The sequence below is a fragment of the Paramormyrops kingsleyae genome, chromosome 3 (assembly GCF_048594095.1).
Source record: "Paramormyrops kingsleyae isolate MSU_618 chromosome 3, PKINGS_0.4, whole genome shotgun sequence".
Classification (NCBI taxonomy): Eukaryota; Metazoa; Chordata; class Actinopteri; order Osteoglossiformes; family Mormyridae; genus Paramormyrops; species Paramormyrops kingsleyae.
In genome coordinates, this window is record NC_132799.1 from 36,193,377 (window position 1) to 36,206,320 (window position 12,944).

Below are 12,944 nucleotides of genomic sequence, written 5' to 3' on the forward strand. Positions count from 1 at the left end.
GCATCCTCCTAAACTTACGGCACGTAACTCTTACGGCACGTACCCGAAACTTACGGCACAAATTCCTTACGGCACGTAACCCGAACTTACGGCACGTAACACCCCCCCACACAAGAGTGAACCCACACGGGTCACCAATATACACAGATCCCAAACAAAAAACAACAAAAACCACAAAATAAACATAAGAAAACAAACAGAACGGAACTTCAGGGGCGGTAACAGAGTTATCAGGAACCGGGGCCACAGACTCAATTTTCAAAGGTTTGTCCAACACTGGCACGGACATGAACGTGTCCTCGAGGTCAATGTCGGAGAGCTGGCGCCGCTGTGCACGAGTAAGCACACACGCAGGAAACACCGTTGGGTGTTCCACCGCTACTGTACATCATTTTCACAAAGCACAGGGTCCGGAACGACTTCGGGTAGAGGAACGATTCTCTTCCCCACTATATCATTCCCAAGAATAAACGTAATGCCTGGGACAGGTAACTGGGGCTGGACAGCTACTCGCACGTATCCCGAGAAATCGGGAGTACTCAAATGTACAGTGTGCAGGGGAACTCCAGCCACACATAAATCGATTCCCTGCACCAACACATCCGTACCACAGTACGTATTGACAGACAGGGGAATAACCCCTTCCACCAAGAAGGACTGAGCGGCTCCCGTATCCCGCAGGATAGTCACAGGGTGCCGAGCATCAGTCACACTAAGCGAAACCAAACCAGAGAATACAAACGGTTCGAAAGCAGCATCAACACGAGAGGGCGAAGAACTGTCGGGCAGGCAGCAACATTCACTTTTCTAGCTGCTGTGCGAGCTTCCTTGCGCTTTAACGCAGGACAAACAGATATAATATGGCCCACTTCGTGGCAATAGAAACACTCGCGTTTCTCCACGGGTGGTGGAGACGATGCTGACGAGGGGGAGGATACAACTGGACGAGGGTGAGTTTTGCGAGGGAAAGGAATCGGAGTAAACACAGTTTTGTGGGTCAAAATGAACTCGTCAGCGAGGGTGGCAGCTTCAGTTAGCGAAGTGACCTTTTGCTCATTCAGGTACACTACCACTCGATCAGGAACACAGTTCTTAAATTCTTCTAACAGGACCAGTTCCTTAAGCTGGTCATGATTAAACACACCACTAGCGCCGCACCACTTATCAAATAAGACGGCTTTCTCGCGTGCGAACTCCACGTATGTTTGGCTGGCGGATTTGGGAAGCTTTCGAAAGTTCTGCCTATAAGCTTCCGGCACTAACTCATAAGCGCGAAGCACAGTAGCCTTCACAATGTCGTAATCCAGGCTCTGCTCTAACGCAAGAGCCGAACAAACCTCCTGTGCCTTACCCACAAGCTTACATTGCAGTAACAATGACCAGAGATGTTTGGGCTAGTTCAACGTCATGGCAATGCACTCAAAAATGGAAAAGTAGGCGTCTACCTCGTTTTCCCGAAACACAGGAACAAGACCGATGTGTCGGCTCACATCAAAGCTCGATCTACCAATTTCCGGGGAGACAGGCGAGCTCAAGGGAGACCGGGGACTGGGTCTAGGAGCGTCTTTGGCGTCAGCCTGGTCTCGGGCGGAGCGAGCTGCGGGTGGAGGCGTACCTGGTGTGGGTGCTTTACGCGGAAGTGGCATCGGTTTTTGGTCGCCCATGCTCATCCAACGTAACTCCAGCTCCTTCTCAGCCTCCATCTCCATAGCCCGGACACGGAGTAGCTGAGCCTGGTACTCCTGTCTCTTAATCTCAAGCTCGAGCTCCCGTAGCTTAATCGTCAGCAGTAGGTCCTCCCTGGTTGAGCGGGGATCTCCAAGATCCATGCGGTGTCCACTCCCTGGATCGTCGCTGCTGGCCTCCGCTACAGCAGACATCCGAACCGGGGTGGCAGCAACACTAGGGGATCCACTCAACTCAGGCAGTATACCTTGCTGAACCAATTCATCGAGCAAAATTTTCTTAACGACCCGCTTGGAAGCCTCAGCGGGAACCAAAATGTTAAAGTCTGCTATCTGCTATCTATCTAGTGGAGATCGGGCTGGGCTGGTGGGGATCGTTCAGAAGTCAAATATTACATTGTAGAAAACGATGTGGAAAAAAGAGATAGAAATATGCAGGTTCTGTCTCATCCAACTATTTTCATACAGATGGAGACGATTCTAACGATTAAGCAAAAATTAATCGCGGCCATTTCAAATAATCGGAATCAGGTGATTATGTAATAATTGTGACAAACCTAACTGTGTGTACTTGTATATGGCTGGGCTGACAATAAACATTCTTAAGTCTTGAGTCTTAGTCTTGAATTCACTGAGCTCTTCAGAATGACTCATTCTTTCTCAAATGTTTGTAAACCTGACTGCATGGCTAGGTGTTTGATTTTATACACTTGAATGAAACGCCACGACTTAAGTGATTAAATAGTGTGCCCCAATAATTTTGTCCTTATAGTGTACATCCCCCAATTTTACATCTCCATTGCCTGTTGAAACACTTCGACAGCCATTCCAACTTGAATTGTTTGCATGCTTTATTTACCCATATGTTTTTGCTGGATATGCTACTTAGTTTACTGATGTCCATAAATCGGAACCAGGAAAATTCACGCTCCTCTCACAATAGTTATTCCCAGTTGCATGAACAAGATAACTTATTTGGTTAAGTTAGGCATGCACTTTCAGAAAATACGTGATGTTTCTTTGCTTGATTGGCTGAGAGATTATAGGTCTACTGGTCACTCAAGAAGAAGGATACTTTCAACATTGACAAGTGTTTTTGTAATAGCCGATAATTATTATTCCAAACGTTTTGTTTTTCTAGAAAATAAAAAACAGCAATTACAGTTTAAAATTTATATCAGACTATAAAGACAAATAAAAATACAGTTTATTGCGGGCGCGGGTTTGTATAATAAGCGAGAGCCCCCGCAGTAGTGCGCAGCTGCGTTAACGCGGAGCTTAAAGGGAACATTTCCCACAACCTCTGAGATGGAAAACCTCAAGTATGCTGGCTGAGCCACTCAGACACGTGCAACAAATACAGCACAATGTCGTTTCTATGCAAATATTCTGAATGGTTACAGGAGTTTCCTGTAAGAGTTTCTCCTTAAGAAGGGGGTGATGTGATCTCGCTTGACATTTGGGAAAAGCCTCGCGGTTTCTGTCATCTGGGTGTTAATTCACATATTATGGATGCAAGACACAGGAGATTATGAAGAAATACTGAAAAAGATAGAACTTCGCAATTCTACGGCATTTAATTTTGAGGAACACGGGAAAGGATGACGCGCCATTCAGGTAAAGCAGGCAGGATTTAATTTTGGCAAAATACAAACTCGAGGTCGACAGCCCAAATCAAAGACAGATGGCAAGACTATAGGATCCGAAACACAAGGCAAGCCGCAGGCGAGGAACAGGCGATGGTCGGTTGACGCGCGTCGTTCAGCAGAGGGGCGAGACGGAGACGGTGATCGGTAGGCAGACAGAGGTCGGGCGATGTGCGTCGTCAGGACTGAGGGCAGGACAGGTCACGTGGTCCGTAGACAAGCTCGGGTCAGATGAAAGGAAGGCAAACAGAGAAACAAATGCGCTTGAACTCATGAGAACCTGGGAGATAGAAACCTGAAATGGCGTCAGCTGGGGGAAGGCGTAGCCTCCAAACAAGAAACACCTTCAAGGGAAACTGCAGACAGGACGGGACTCCAAAAATGAGAAGACCGAGACAGACAGGGATTCTCTAGGAGGTGCTGGGGATTCCCTGTGATGTCACTGCATGGGGGATCCCCAAGGACGATCCCTGACATTAACAGAATCACAGGCAGAAGTTTATTTAAAACATCAGTCATATACTCGCTTAGGTCAGATAACATATATTTGTAACACAGGCTTTTTACTTGTTAATAATACACTTATAATATTCTTAAAGTTTTCAGCATATTTAGTTTGTCTAAGTGATAAATATTATGTCTGTTTACTGGAGGTTTTATGCATATAAAAATGTTAGATATATTTGAAACGGATTATTAGTTGCCTGTATTGCGCTGCTGTGAGGTTTTTGTACAGCGGCTGAAGCGCCGTGAATCACTGTGGGTCACTTTCGGCGGCGGTACCAGGCTGGACGTTGGAAGTAAGTGCGTCTCTTTGTGTAATATTGTTTGAACTTTAGTATTAATAATTCGGATCAATCAGAGCTCTAGCTCGGCAATGACATGTCGACAAATAGTTTTCAAACGAAATAAGGAGATTCTGACTGCTGAACCTTCATTGTTCTATAGACACAACTTTTGCGGTGCATATCTCATGCTGCGAATGTTCTGTTGGATACTCTGCAATATTTCTAAGTGTCTAAATGTGTCAATAAACGTTCATAAGTGTATGGAACATAGATATTTATTATTATAAACAATGTTATTATATAAAGTTAGATTTTTATAATCAGCCGAACGTATAATATCCAGTGATAATGTTTAACGTCCTTCACTTTCGGAGTTATATATACGTCCTACATATTTTAAACGTTCGTTTCAAAAACCCATATGAAAAAGAATTGGTTAAGCTGTGATACCCGACAAAGGCAACATTGTTTATGGAAAGCTCCCGGTTTATGGTACACGGGAATGTTTATGCAGTCTTAGATTCGGTCCACTATGTCATGCTGCACTTTGTATATCGTTATATCAACGTAGTTTGGATCGGAATCTGACCTAAAGTCTAGCTCTTTGGTGCCTCATAGGTAACAGAGCCCCCACCCTGACGATCCTGCCCCCCTCCACTGTGGAGGTGTCCAGCAAGAACACGGCCACCCTGATGTGCCTGGCCAACAAGGGCTTCCCCTCCGACTGGAAGCTGAGCTGGAAGGTGGACGGTAACAGCAAATACTCGGAGACGAGCCGCGGGCTCCTAGAGAAGGACCGCCTGTACAGCTGGAGCAGCAGCCTGAGCCTCACTGCGGACGAGTGGAAGAAGGCGGGTTCAGTGGTCTGTGAGGCCCATCAGGGCTGCCAGGCTCCTGTCACTCAAATGCTGAGGGGCGGCGACTGTTCAGAGTAGATGAGCTCAGTGTCACCTGTGATGAGCGGCTGATTACTGTGTTTTTACTGTGCTGTGCTACAGGCTTCTGATTTACTAACTGAATATATATTGTGCTTTGCTTGATCCATGAGTGAATATCTTTACTGATATTTTATTAGTTTTGGTGTCTCCTTGTATTATCTTCTGTGTCTTATTCCTGAATGCTTCATAGATAAATAAAGATTTTATTCTGTCTGATACACCGACCAACATAATTGGTTATTTTAACATGCACACAATGGTGCCATCATGACATAGAATATGATCCTGAACTACAGTATTCAGGGTAGATTTTTTTAAGTCTGAATGTAAGTCTTCTGTCAGAAGGACAAAATCTTCCCTGTTTATCTTCCACATTATGAGGAAAGTAAAGTATAGATACATTGAGGGACTTTTCATTTATGTTTGATAAGGTTCATACTGAGCAGTTCCTCTATACTGATTTTGCAAACCACACCCCAAAATCATTTCCAATGAAGAGTATACGGCAGGGGTGGGCAATCTTATCCGCAAAGGGCCGGTGTGTATGCAGGTTTTTGGGATAACCTGTAGGTCAGTTGTTCAAACCCAGGTGTGAGGACTCTTCAGCCTAATTAGGGAGTTGCAGCGAAAACCCGCATACACACCGGCCCTTTGCGGATAAGATTGCCCACCCCTGGTATATGGTCTCAAGAAATATATTGTCATGACGTATCAAAAATATAATACATTTTTAAACAGCAACAACAACAACAACAAATTTATTTTTGTATAGCGCATTATCACAACATTACATTGTCCCAAAGCGCTTTACAGCATCCCCACCCAAAGCCCCCAGTGAGTAAGCCATAGGCGACAGTGGCAAGGAAAAACTCCCTAGAAGGAAGAAACCTTGGGAGGGACCAGACTCAAAGGGGGAGCCCATCCTCCAGGGGCCGGCAGGGAGAGTCAAATACAGTTTAGTCTGAAACACAAACGGGGAGCAGGGGGGAGATGACAAGCCGGTGCCAACACTTCCTCCAATCGCCAGGCAGCCAGAAGGCAGGGAGCGGGTCATACAAGGAAGATGACACTGGCAGAACGGCGAGCTGGATGCACGGTCGTCATTGGCAGTGGCGACGTCACATGTTGCAGGGTGTGCTGGACATCTTGATAGATTGAAAGCTCCAGGTAGCACCACCCAGGAGAAGGTGGTGGAAATAAATGCAATTAGTCAAAGTAAGGGAGACTATAGGCAGTGCTAAAAGTTAGATGAGTGCAATATGAAGTGCAATGCTCCGGCAGATATGGCTATGGCAGCATAAGTAGGAGGGAGAGGCAGGTGGGAATGCAGGCACGGGGAGTCCCTGAAATGTCAGCACTCCAATCCCACAAGCAATTGTGAAGCTAGAGTGACAGCACTGTCAATTCAGTTTATCCAAAGCCAATGGCACCGATCCCCACCCAGCTCTACACCTCACACTATAGGTTTAACTGGGAGTGAGAAGCTAGCTAGAGCTAGAACTAGTGTCCCTATAAGCTAAACTAAATAGGTGTGTTTTTAGTCTAGACTTGAATATTGAAAGTGAGCCTGAAACCCGCACATCCGGTGGAAGACCGTTCCACAGCTGAGGAGCTCTATAGGAGAAAGCTCTGCAGCCTGCCGTAGATCTTTCTACCCTAGGTACTAACAGATATCCCGCACCTTGAGATCGAAGCAAGCGTGGGGGATTGTATGTGGTCAGCAGATTATTAAGGTAGTCTGGTGCAAGGCCATTCAGTGCTTTATAGGTTAGCAGCAGTATTTTATAGTCAATCCGAGACTTAACTGGTAACCAATGAAGGGAGGATAAGACTGGTGTGATGTGATCAAATTTTTTAGTGTTTGTGAGAACTCTGGCTGCCGCATTTTGTACCAGCTGAAGTTTATTTAAGGAACCAGACGGGCAACCAGAAAGGAGGGCATTACAGTAGTCTAGTCTGGTAGTTACGAAGGCATGTATTAATTTTTCTGCATCACGAAGTGAGAGCATCTTACGAAGCTTGGCTATGTTTCGTAGATGATAAAACGCAGTTCTAGTAATACTTCTTATGTGAGCATCAAAACATAGATCTGAATCTACTAGAAGACCAAGATTTCTAACCACTGTGTTAGGTTGTGTAGGAAGGCCACTAATGCTGAGGTGGTGAAACTTATTTCTTGCAGCCTTGGGACCAATCACCAGTACTTCTGTTTTTTCTGTGTTTAACATTAGAAAATTTTTTGCCATCCAGCACCGAATATCTAACAGACAATCTTCTAACCGAGATAGGAGTGATGTATCATCAGGGTTAACAGATATATATAACTGTGTATCATCTGCATAACAATGAAAACCAACACCATGTTTTCTAATAATGTTACCAAGCGGTAGCATGTATAGTGTAAACAGTAGTGGGCCCAGTACTGATCCCTGTGGGACACCGTATGTGACTTTGGTGGCCTTGGATGATTCGTTGTTCACATGTGCATACTGATAGCGATCAGTTAAATATGAGCGGAACCAAGAGAGTGCTGTCCCTGTAATGCCAACTACACCTTCTAACCGGTCCAAGAGGATATTATGGTCCACAGTATCAAATGCTGCAGTTAAATCCAGTAATACCAACAGCGATATCAAGCCACGGTCAGAAGCCATAAGTAAATCATTCATTACTTTGACTAGAGCAGTTTCTGTGCTATGGTTTGGTCTAAAGCCAGACTGATACAATTCATTATTATTATTTTTTTGTAGGAAAGTAGACAACTGACGAACTACAACCTTTTCCATGATCTTTGAAATGAAAGGAAGATTTGAGATTGGTCTATAGTTTCCTAAAACACTAGGGTCAAGATTTGGTTTCTTTAGAATGGGTCTAATAACAGCCAATTTAAAAGGTTTAGGAACATATCCAAGCTTAAGAGAAGAGTTTAACACATTTAACAGGGTATTGCTAATCTGTGGTGCGATTTCCTTGAAAAATTTTGTAGGAATTGGGTCTATGAGGCTTGTAGAGGATTTACAGGAGGAAATTAAGCTCAGGAGTTCTGGGTGTTTTATAGGAATGAAAGATTCAAAAGTCTCATTATTGATAGGCATAAGACTAGCAGGAGTCTGGCAGTCATAGGTAGCTAAGGATGTGCACTGGATGGTCTGTCTAATCTTAGTTATTTTACCATTAAAGAATGTAATAAAGTCATTACTCTTAAGAGATTGTGGGACTTGCGAGTTTAATGGAGAATTCTGTGTTAACCTAGCCACGGATTCAAATAGGAATTTTGAATTGTTTTTGTTCCCGTCTATTAATCTGGAGAGATACACAGACCTAGCAGACACTAGTGCTTGTCTGTATTTAGACAGGCTCTCTTTCCATGCAGATTTGAAAACTTCTAGTTTAGTTGAGCGCCATTTGCGCTTTAGCTTGCGTGATGCCTGTTTGAGTTCACGTGTATGATCAGAGTACCAGGGGGCAGGTTTCTTATCTCTATGCTTTATTTTCTTAAGTGGAGCTACAAGATCTAGTGTGCTACGAAGGGATTTATCCATGTTTGCAGTCGCCTGTTCAAGTTCATTTATACACGATGCTTCAGATGTAAGGCTGAAGGACTGTGGAAGTTGTTTCATAAATGTTGTTGTAGTTAGTGAGGCAATGGAACGTCTGATTCTGTACTTTGGAGCTGCGGTCAACGGAAGGCTATACTGGATTTCAAACGTTAACAAGTAATGATCAGAGAGAAGGGGACTCTGAGGCATAATAGATACATGTTCCACCAAGATGCCATGACTAATAATAATAATCAAAGACAGTCAGTTATCGTGTGAGACAATCTGCTGCTCTGTGATACGGGCTGAGCCCCCACCTCACTCTAACCCCAGGGGGACTGGGGGACATTTGCCTGCTCTATTCTGGGGGCAGCAGAACCTGCTCAGCTCATGCAAATATGAGTTTCGCTCCAACGGCTCAGAGTTTAGTTTCATGGCTTAAAACAGGCTGGACTGGGGCAGCTGTGAGGGGGAGGGACTGACCCCATTTCTGATCAGGGGACAGGAAGCAGAAATGTCAGGTACTGACTGGGTACATTAGTACTTTTTCTATTCAATTGTACATGAAGAAATATTTAGTCTGAGTGCAGAAAATTATCCCCATTTTAGAATCATTTTAAATAATATATTCTATTTTAAAAAGCTCTGTAACACCTGGAACAGTGTACTATTGCTTAAAATACCTTTAGTAAAGCACGAGTACAGGGATGTCAGCACCTTCCCATAACAATCCGCAGTGCTGGGCATCGCCGCCTGCCAACCCCAGCTGCCCACAGCCGATGGCTAATATACCCACCCAGCTGCCCACAGCCGATGGCTAATATACCCACCCAGCTGCCCACAGCCGATGGCTAATATACCCACCCAGCTGCCCACAGCCAATGGCTAATATACCCACCCAGCTGTGGCCCATTTCAGGCCGTCAGCCTCAGATGAAATGTTCGGCTGTGTGACTCCCCTCAGTTAAGATCACAAACACATATCGATACTCCTTTCGTAGATTGCTACCTTCAGGAAAGTCCCTTGAAAAGTTGCCGTGGACCTTGGTGAAATGGCTCTCCACATTACATCTTTTACCGACTGACATGCTTGCACCGCAGATCAGACATACACTCTCGTCATTTACATTTGTGAACTCTGTTTCCCATTCTTCATGAAAATAATACGTTTTCAGCCTCTTATTGGTATGGCTACCTGCCGCGGTCATGGTTGCTGCCCATCTCACATCATCACCCCTGAATCATCAAGCTTGACAGCAGCGCAACTATTTGATCGATAACTAATGGGCAAATAATAATTTAGTGTAAGAAGGGGGCGGATATGATTGGATATACATGCAAGTTGGTTTTCCGAGTGACTAATCAAATTTGACTGGTCAAGTTTTCAAATTTATGTAGATTCGTTAACCCTTCGGCGAGCTACTTGGAGAGGGGTTGCGAGCTACTGGTAGCTCGCGAGCGACATGTTGGAGACCCCTGTTCTAGAGAATGAAAAGGGTTCTGTTTGTAGGGGAACATAATAATTTGGCCAAACAGAGCTGCCCAAACTGAACCATCCATCCACAAAACCAGGTTTTCTGCTCACTGGCCCCCGAGAGCTCAAACAGGTAACCAGCCAAACTTGAGGCTGCTATGCACAAAAGGCAGCGTCAAGTGCAGAGCACTGGAAAAGCAGGAATAGGAAGCAGTACCCAAGAAAAAGGAAGTGGTTCTGAAACACAAACCAGCATGCTCACGGCAAACCTAAGAACAAGAGACCAGTTTCCCAGCATACCGGCTGTGGAAATTTGGCTAATGAGGACCATGAACCCAGGAACAAGACACAGGCTAACCAGGACCAGGAACTCAAGGCAAGATACCGGTCATCAAGAACCACTGACCCACAAACAAGACGCTAGTACACAAACCAGTCACCATGCTGGCATCCAGTGCCAATCAACCCATTGGGTGACATAGGAAAACACCTTGGGTGCCATCTTCTGAGGGGGCACCAACCAAGAGAATCACTAGAAACTTATGAAAAGGGGGGATAAGCCTTTACTAACAGAATCTGATCATAATGAAAATTAATTATATCACACTATTTAAGCTAAGTACTGTAGAATTACTGGGGGGGTAGAAAGCCCTAGTGATGCCCTTGATGCCGAGTTAGCAAGACAAACACCCAAGAATAACACAAGCTAAGCTACAGCAAGACACACAGGCACACAGCTCAAGCTCTGAGCCCTATGATCTAAGAGCAATGACAAATTACATAAGATTCAGAGCTCAGTACCACAGGCTCAGAGTAAGATCACACAGTACAGGCTCAGGCACCTGACCACCAACTGAGGACAGGTGTGAGTTACTGACATCCTGGCTGAAGGAGACAGTAAGAGTGTTTTCTTATATCAGCAGAGACTCAGGTGATGTTATCATGTCAGTGTGTCTGTTTAGAGAGATGCAGCACAGATACACTGAGGTTTATTTCTCTTGTGGTTTGTAACAGTGACAGTGTCGCCTGATCAGGTTATTTTATTTGTATCTTATTACATATTAGTGCATATATCTGTTGTATACATAACCTATTATCTTGTTTGCCTATAGGGTATCAGCAAACCTCTTAAGCAAAGGTGCAAAGTGCCAAAGCGGTTCATACGATAATACATCTCCATTATTACTTTTTAATCTTGATGTACCTTTAGTTACTATAATATGTCTTAGAGTTGACAGGTAGTGTAGTAACAACTTGGGATTTCAAGCATAAGTCTGGTGGAACATGGAACTGCTGTGGGCGGGGTATTTTAAGGCTTAAAGTATATAAAAAAATGTTTATTTACATGGTCTTCCTATATCGCGGATTTTCACCTATCGCTGATGGGTCTGGAACGCATCTTCCGCGATAGGCGGGGGATCACTGTAATATGTGATTTGGAAGAAAAGAATGCCACATGCTACCACTAGAGGGAAGCAAAAGAACACAGAGTGCGATACAAACCCCTATAAAGGCATTAATGCATGTTTACTTTGTAATCACAATAATCATACAATGAATTATTTAATCCTAATTCATCACAGCATTTTAGCATTTAAGGGTGATGAAATTGAAAGGACAGGAAGCAGGAAGGACAGAAACCAGGGCTACAGGACTGAAGCTGTATTGGGTTTGAGACTGACAGTCTCTGTAGGGGCAGATGGTAACAGATTTATATCAGATTTATATCAGTCATCACTGTGACAGTCTGGGGTGAACAATCTGCTGCAGAGCCTGGTGGAGGTGGGCGGAATGATCCGGAACCTTTATCCAGATGGAAGGGGGGTGAACAGGCTCTCTCACAGGTGCCCGGGGTCACACATGACAGAGTGGGCTCTGCTGCTACAGCCTTAAATATGTTCATTGTTGAGGGTAGAGAGGTTCCTGCCATCTTCCCTGCTGACTTTGGTCTGAGGCTTTGTGGTGCCCGTAGCAGGCGGTGATGCCGCTGGTCAGGATGCTCTCTATGGCTCCTCTGTAAGAACCTGTGAGAACTGGGGGGAGACGAGCTCTTCTCAGTGTCTGGGGGAGATGTAGTTTATATCTATGACTGACTGTATAAAACAGGGCTGAACAGCTTAAATAGGCATATAGACACATCACTATATACAAAGGTATGCAGACTATTAAAAGGTTTGCATCATTTTGAATAACACAAGTTTCATGTTTCCTCTGTAGTTATGATGTCAGTCAGAAGGTACTTTGCATTTCCAGCTCATGCCTCAGTGCTCTGGAAGGGTTTATATTCCAGGAGGTTTAACACTTCATGACTGACAGCTGCCCTTCATCACAACAGACTCCAAACAAACATGACTTTGATCAGCCTCAGCATCTTGCTCTTCATCCTCACTCACGGTAAAACAGAACAAGCTTGTCTTTTTTGCAACATATTGTTTAATGACTTGTGAGTTTTGCTAAAGATTTATATGTGTGAAGATTCTTAGTGTGGTAATTTTGTATGTTTTTACATACAAGAGATATCTGGTGTGACTTACAATTATCTTAATGTTGTATTAATTCTGTTAAAAATTTATTTTCAGAATCCAGAGGACAGGTGACTGTGACTCAGACTCCAGGGCTGATATCAGCTTCCTCAGGACAGACAGTCACTATAAACTGTAAATGCAGCAAGCCAGTGTATACTAATAGAAATGGCGAGCACATGTATTGGTACCAGCAGAAACCTGGAGAAGCTCCTAAACTCTTAATATATTTTGCAAGTACCCGTAACTCTGGGATTCCATCTCGATTCACTGGCAGCGGATCTAGTACTGACTTCACTCTGACCATCAGTGGAGTCCAGGCTGAAGATGCAGGAGATTATTACTGTCAGAGT

The 12,944-nt window shown here is 44.3% G+C and overlaps 1 gene segment (V, D, J or C); it reads left to right on the plus strand.

Annotated features, from left to right (window-relative positions):
* The first annotated feature begins 3,049 nt into the window (after positions 1-3,049).
* Positions 3,050-5,275, plus strand: LOC140588288 (Ig kappa-b4 chain C region-like). The segment is given in 2 exon segments: positions 3,050-3,302; positions 4,738-5,275. Coding segments are annotated over 2 exon segments (333 nt in total).
* The last annotated feature ends 7,669 nt before the right edge of the window (positions 5,276-12,944 follow it).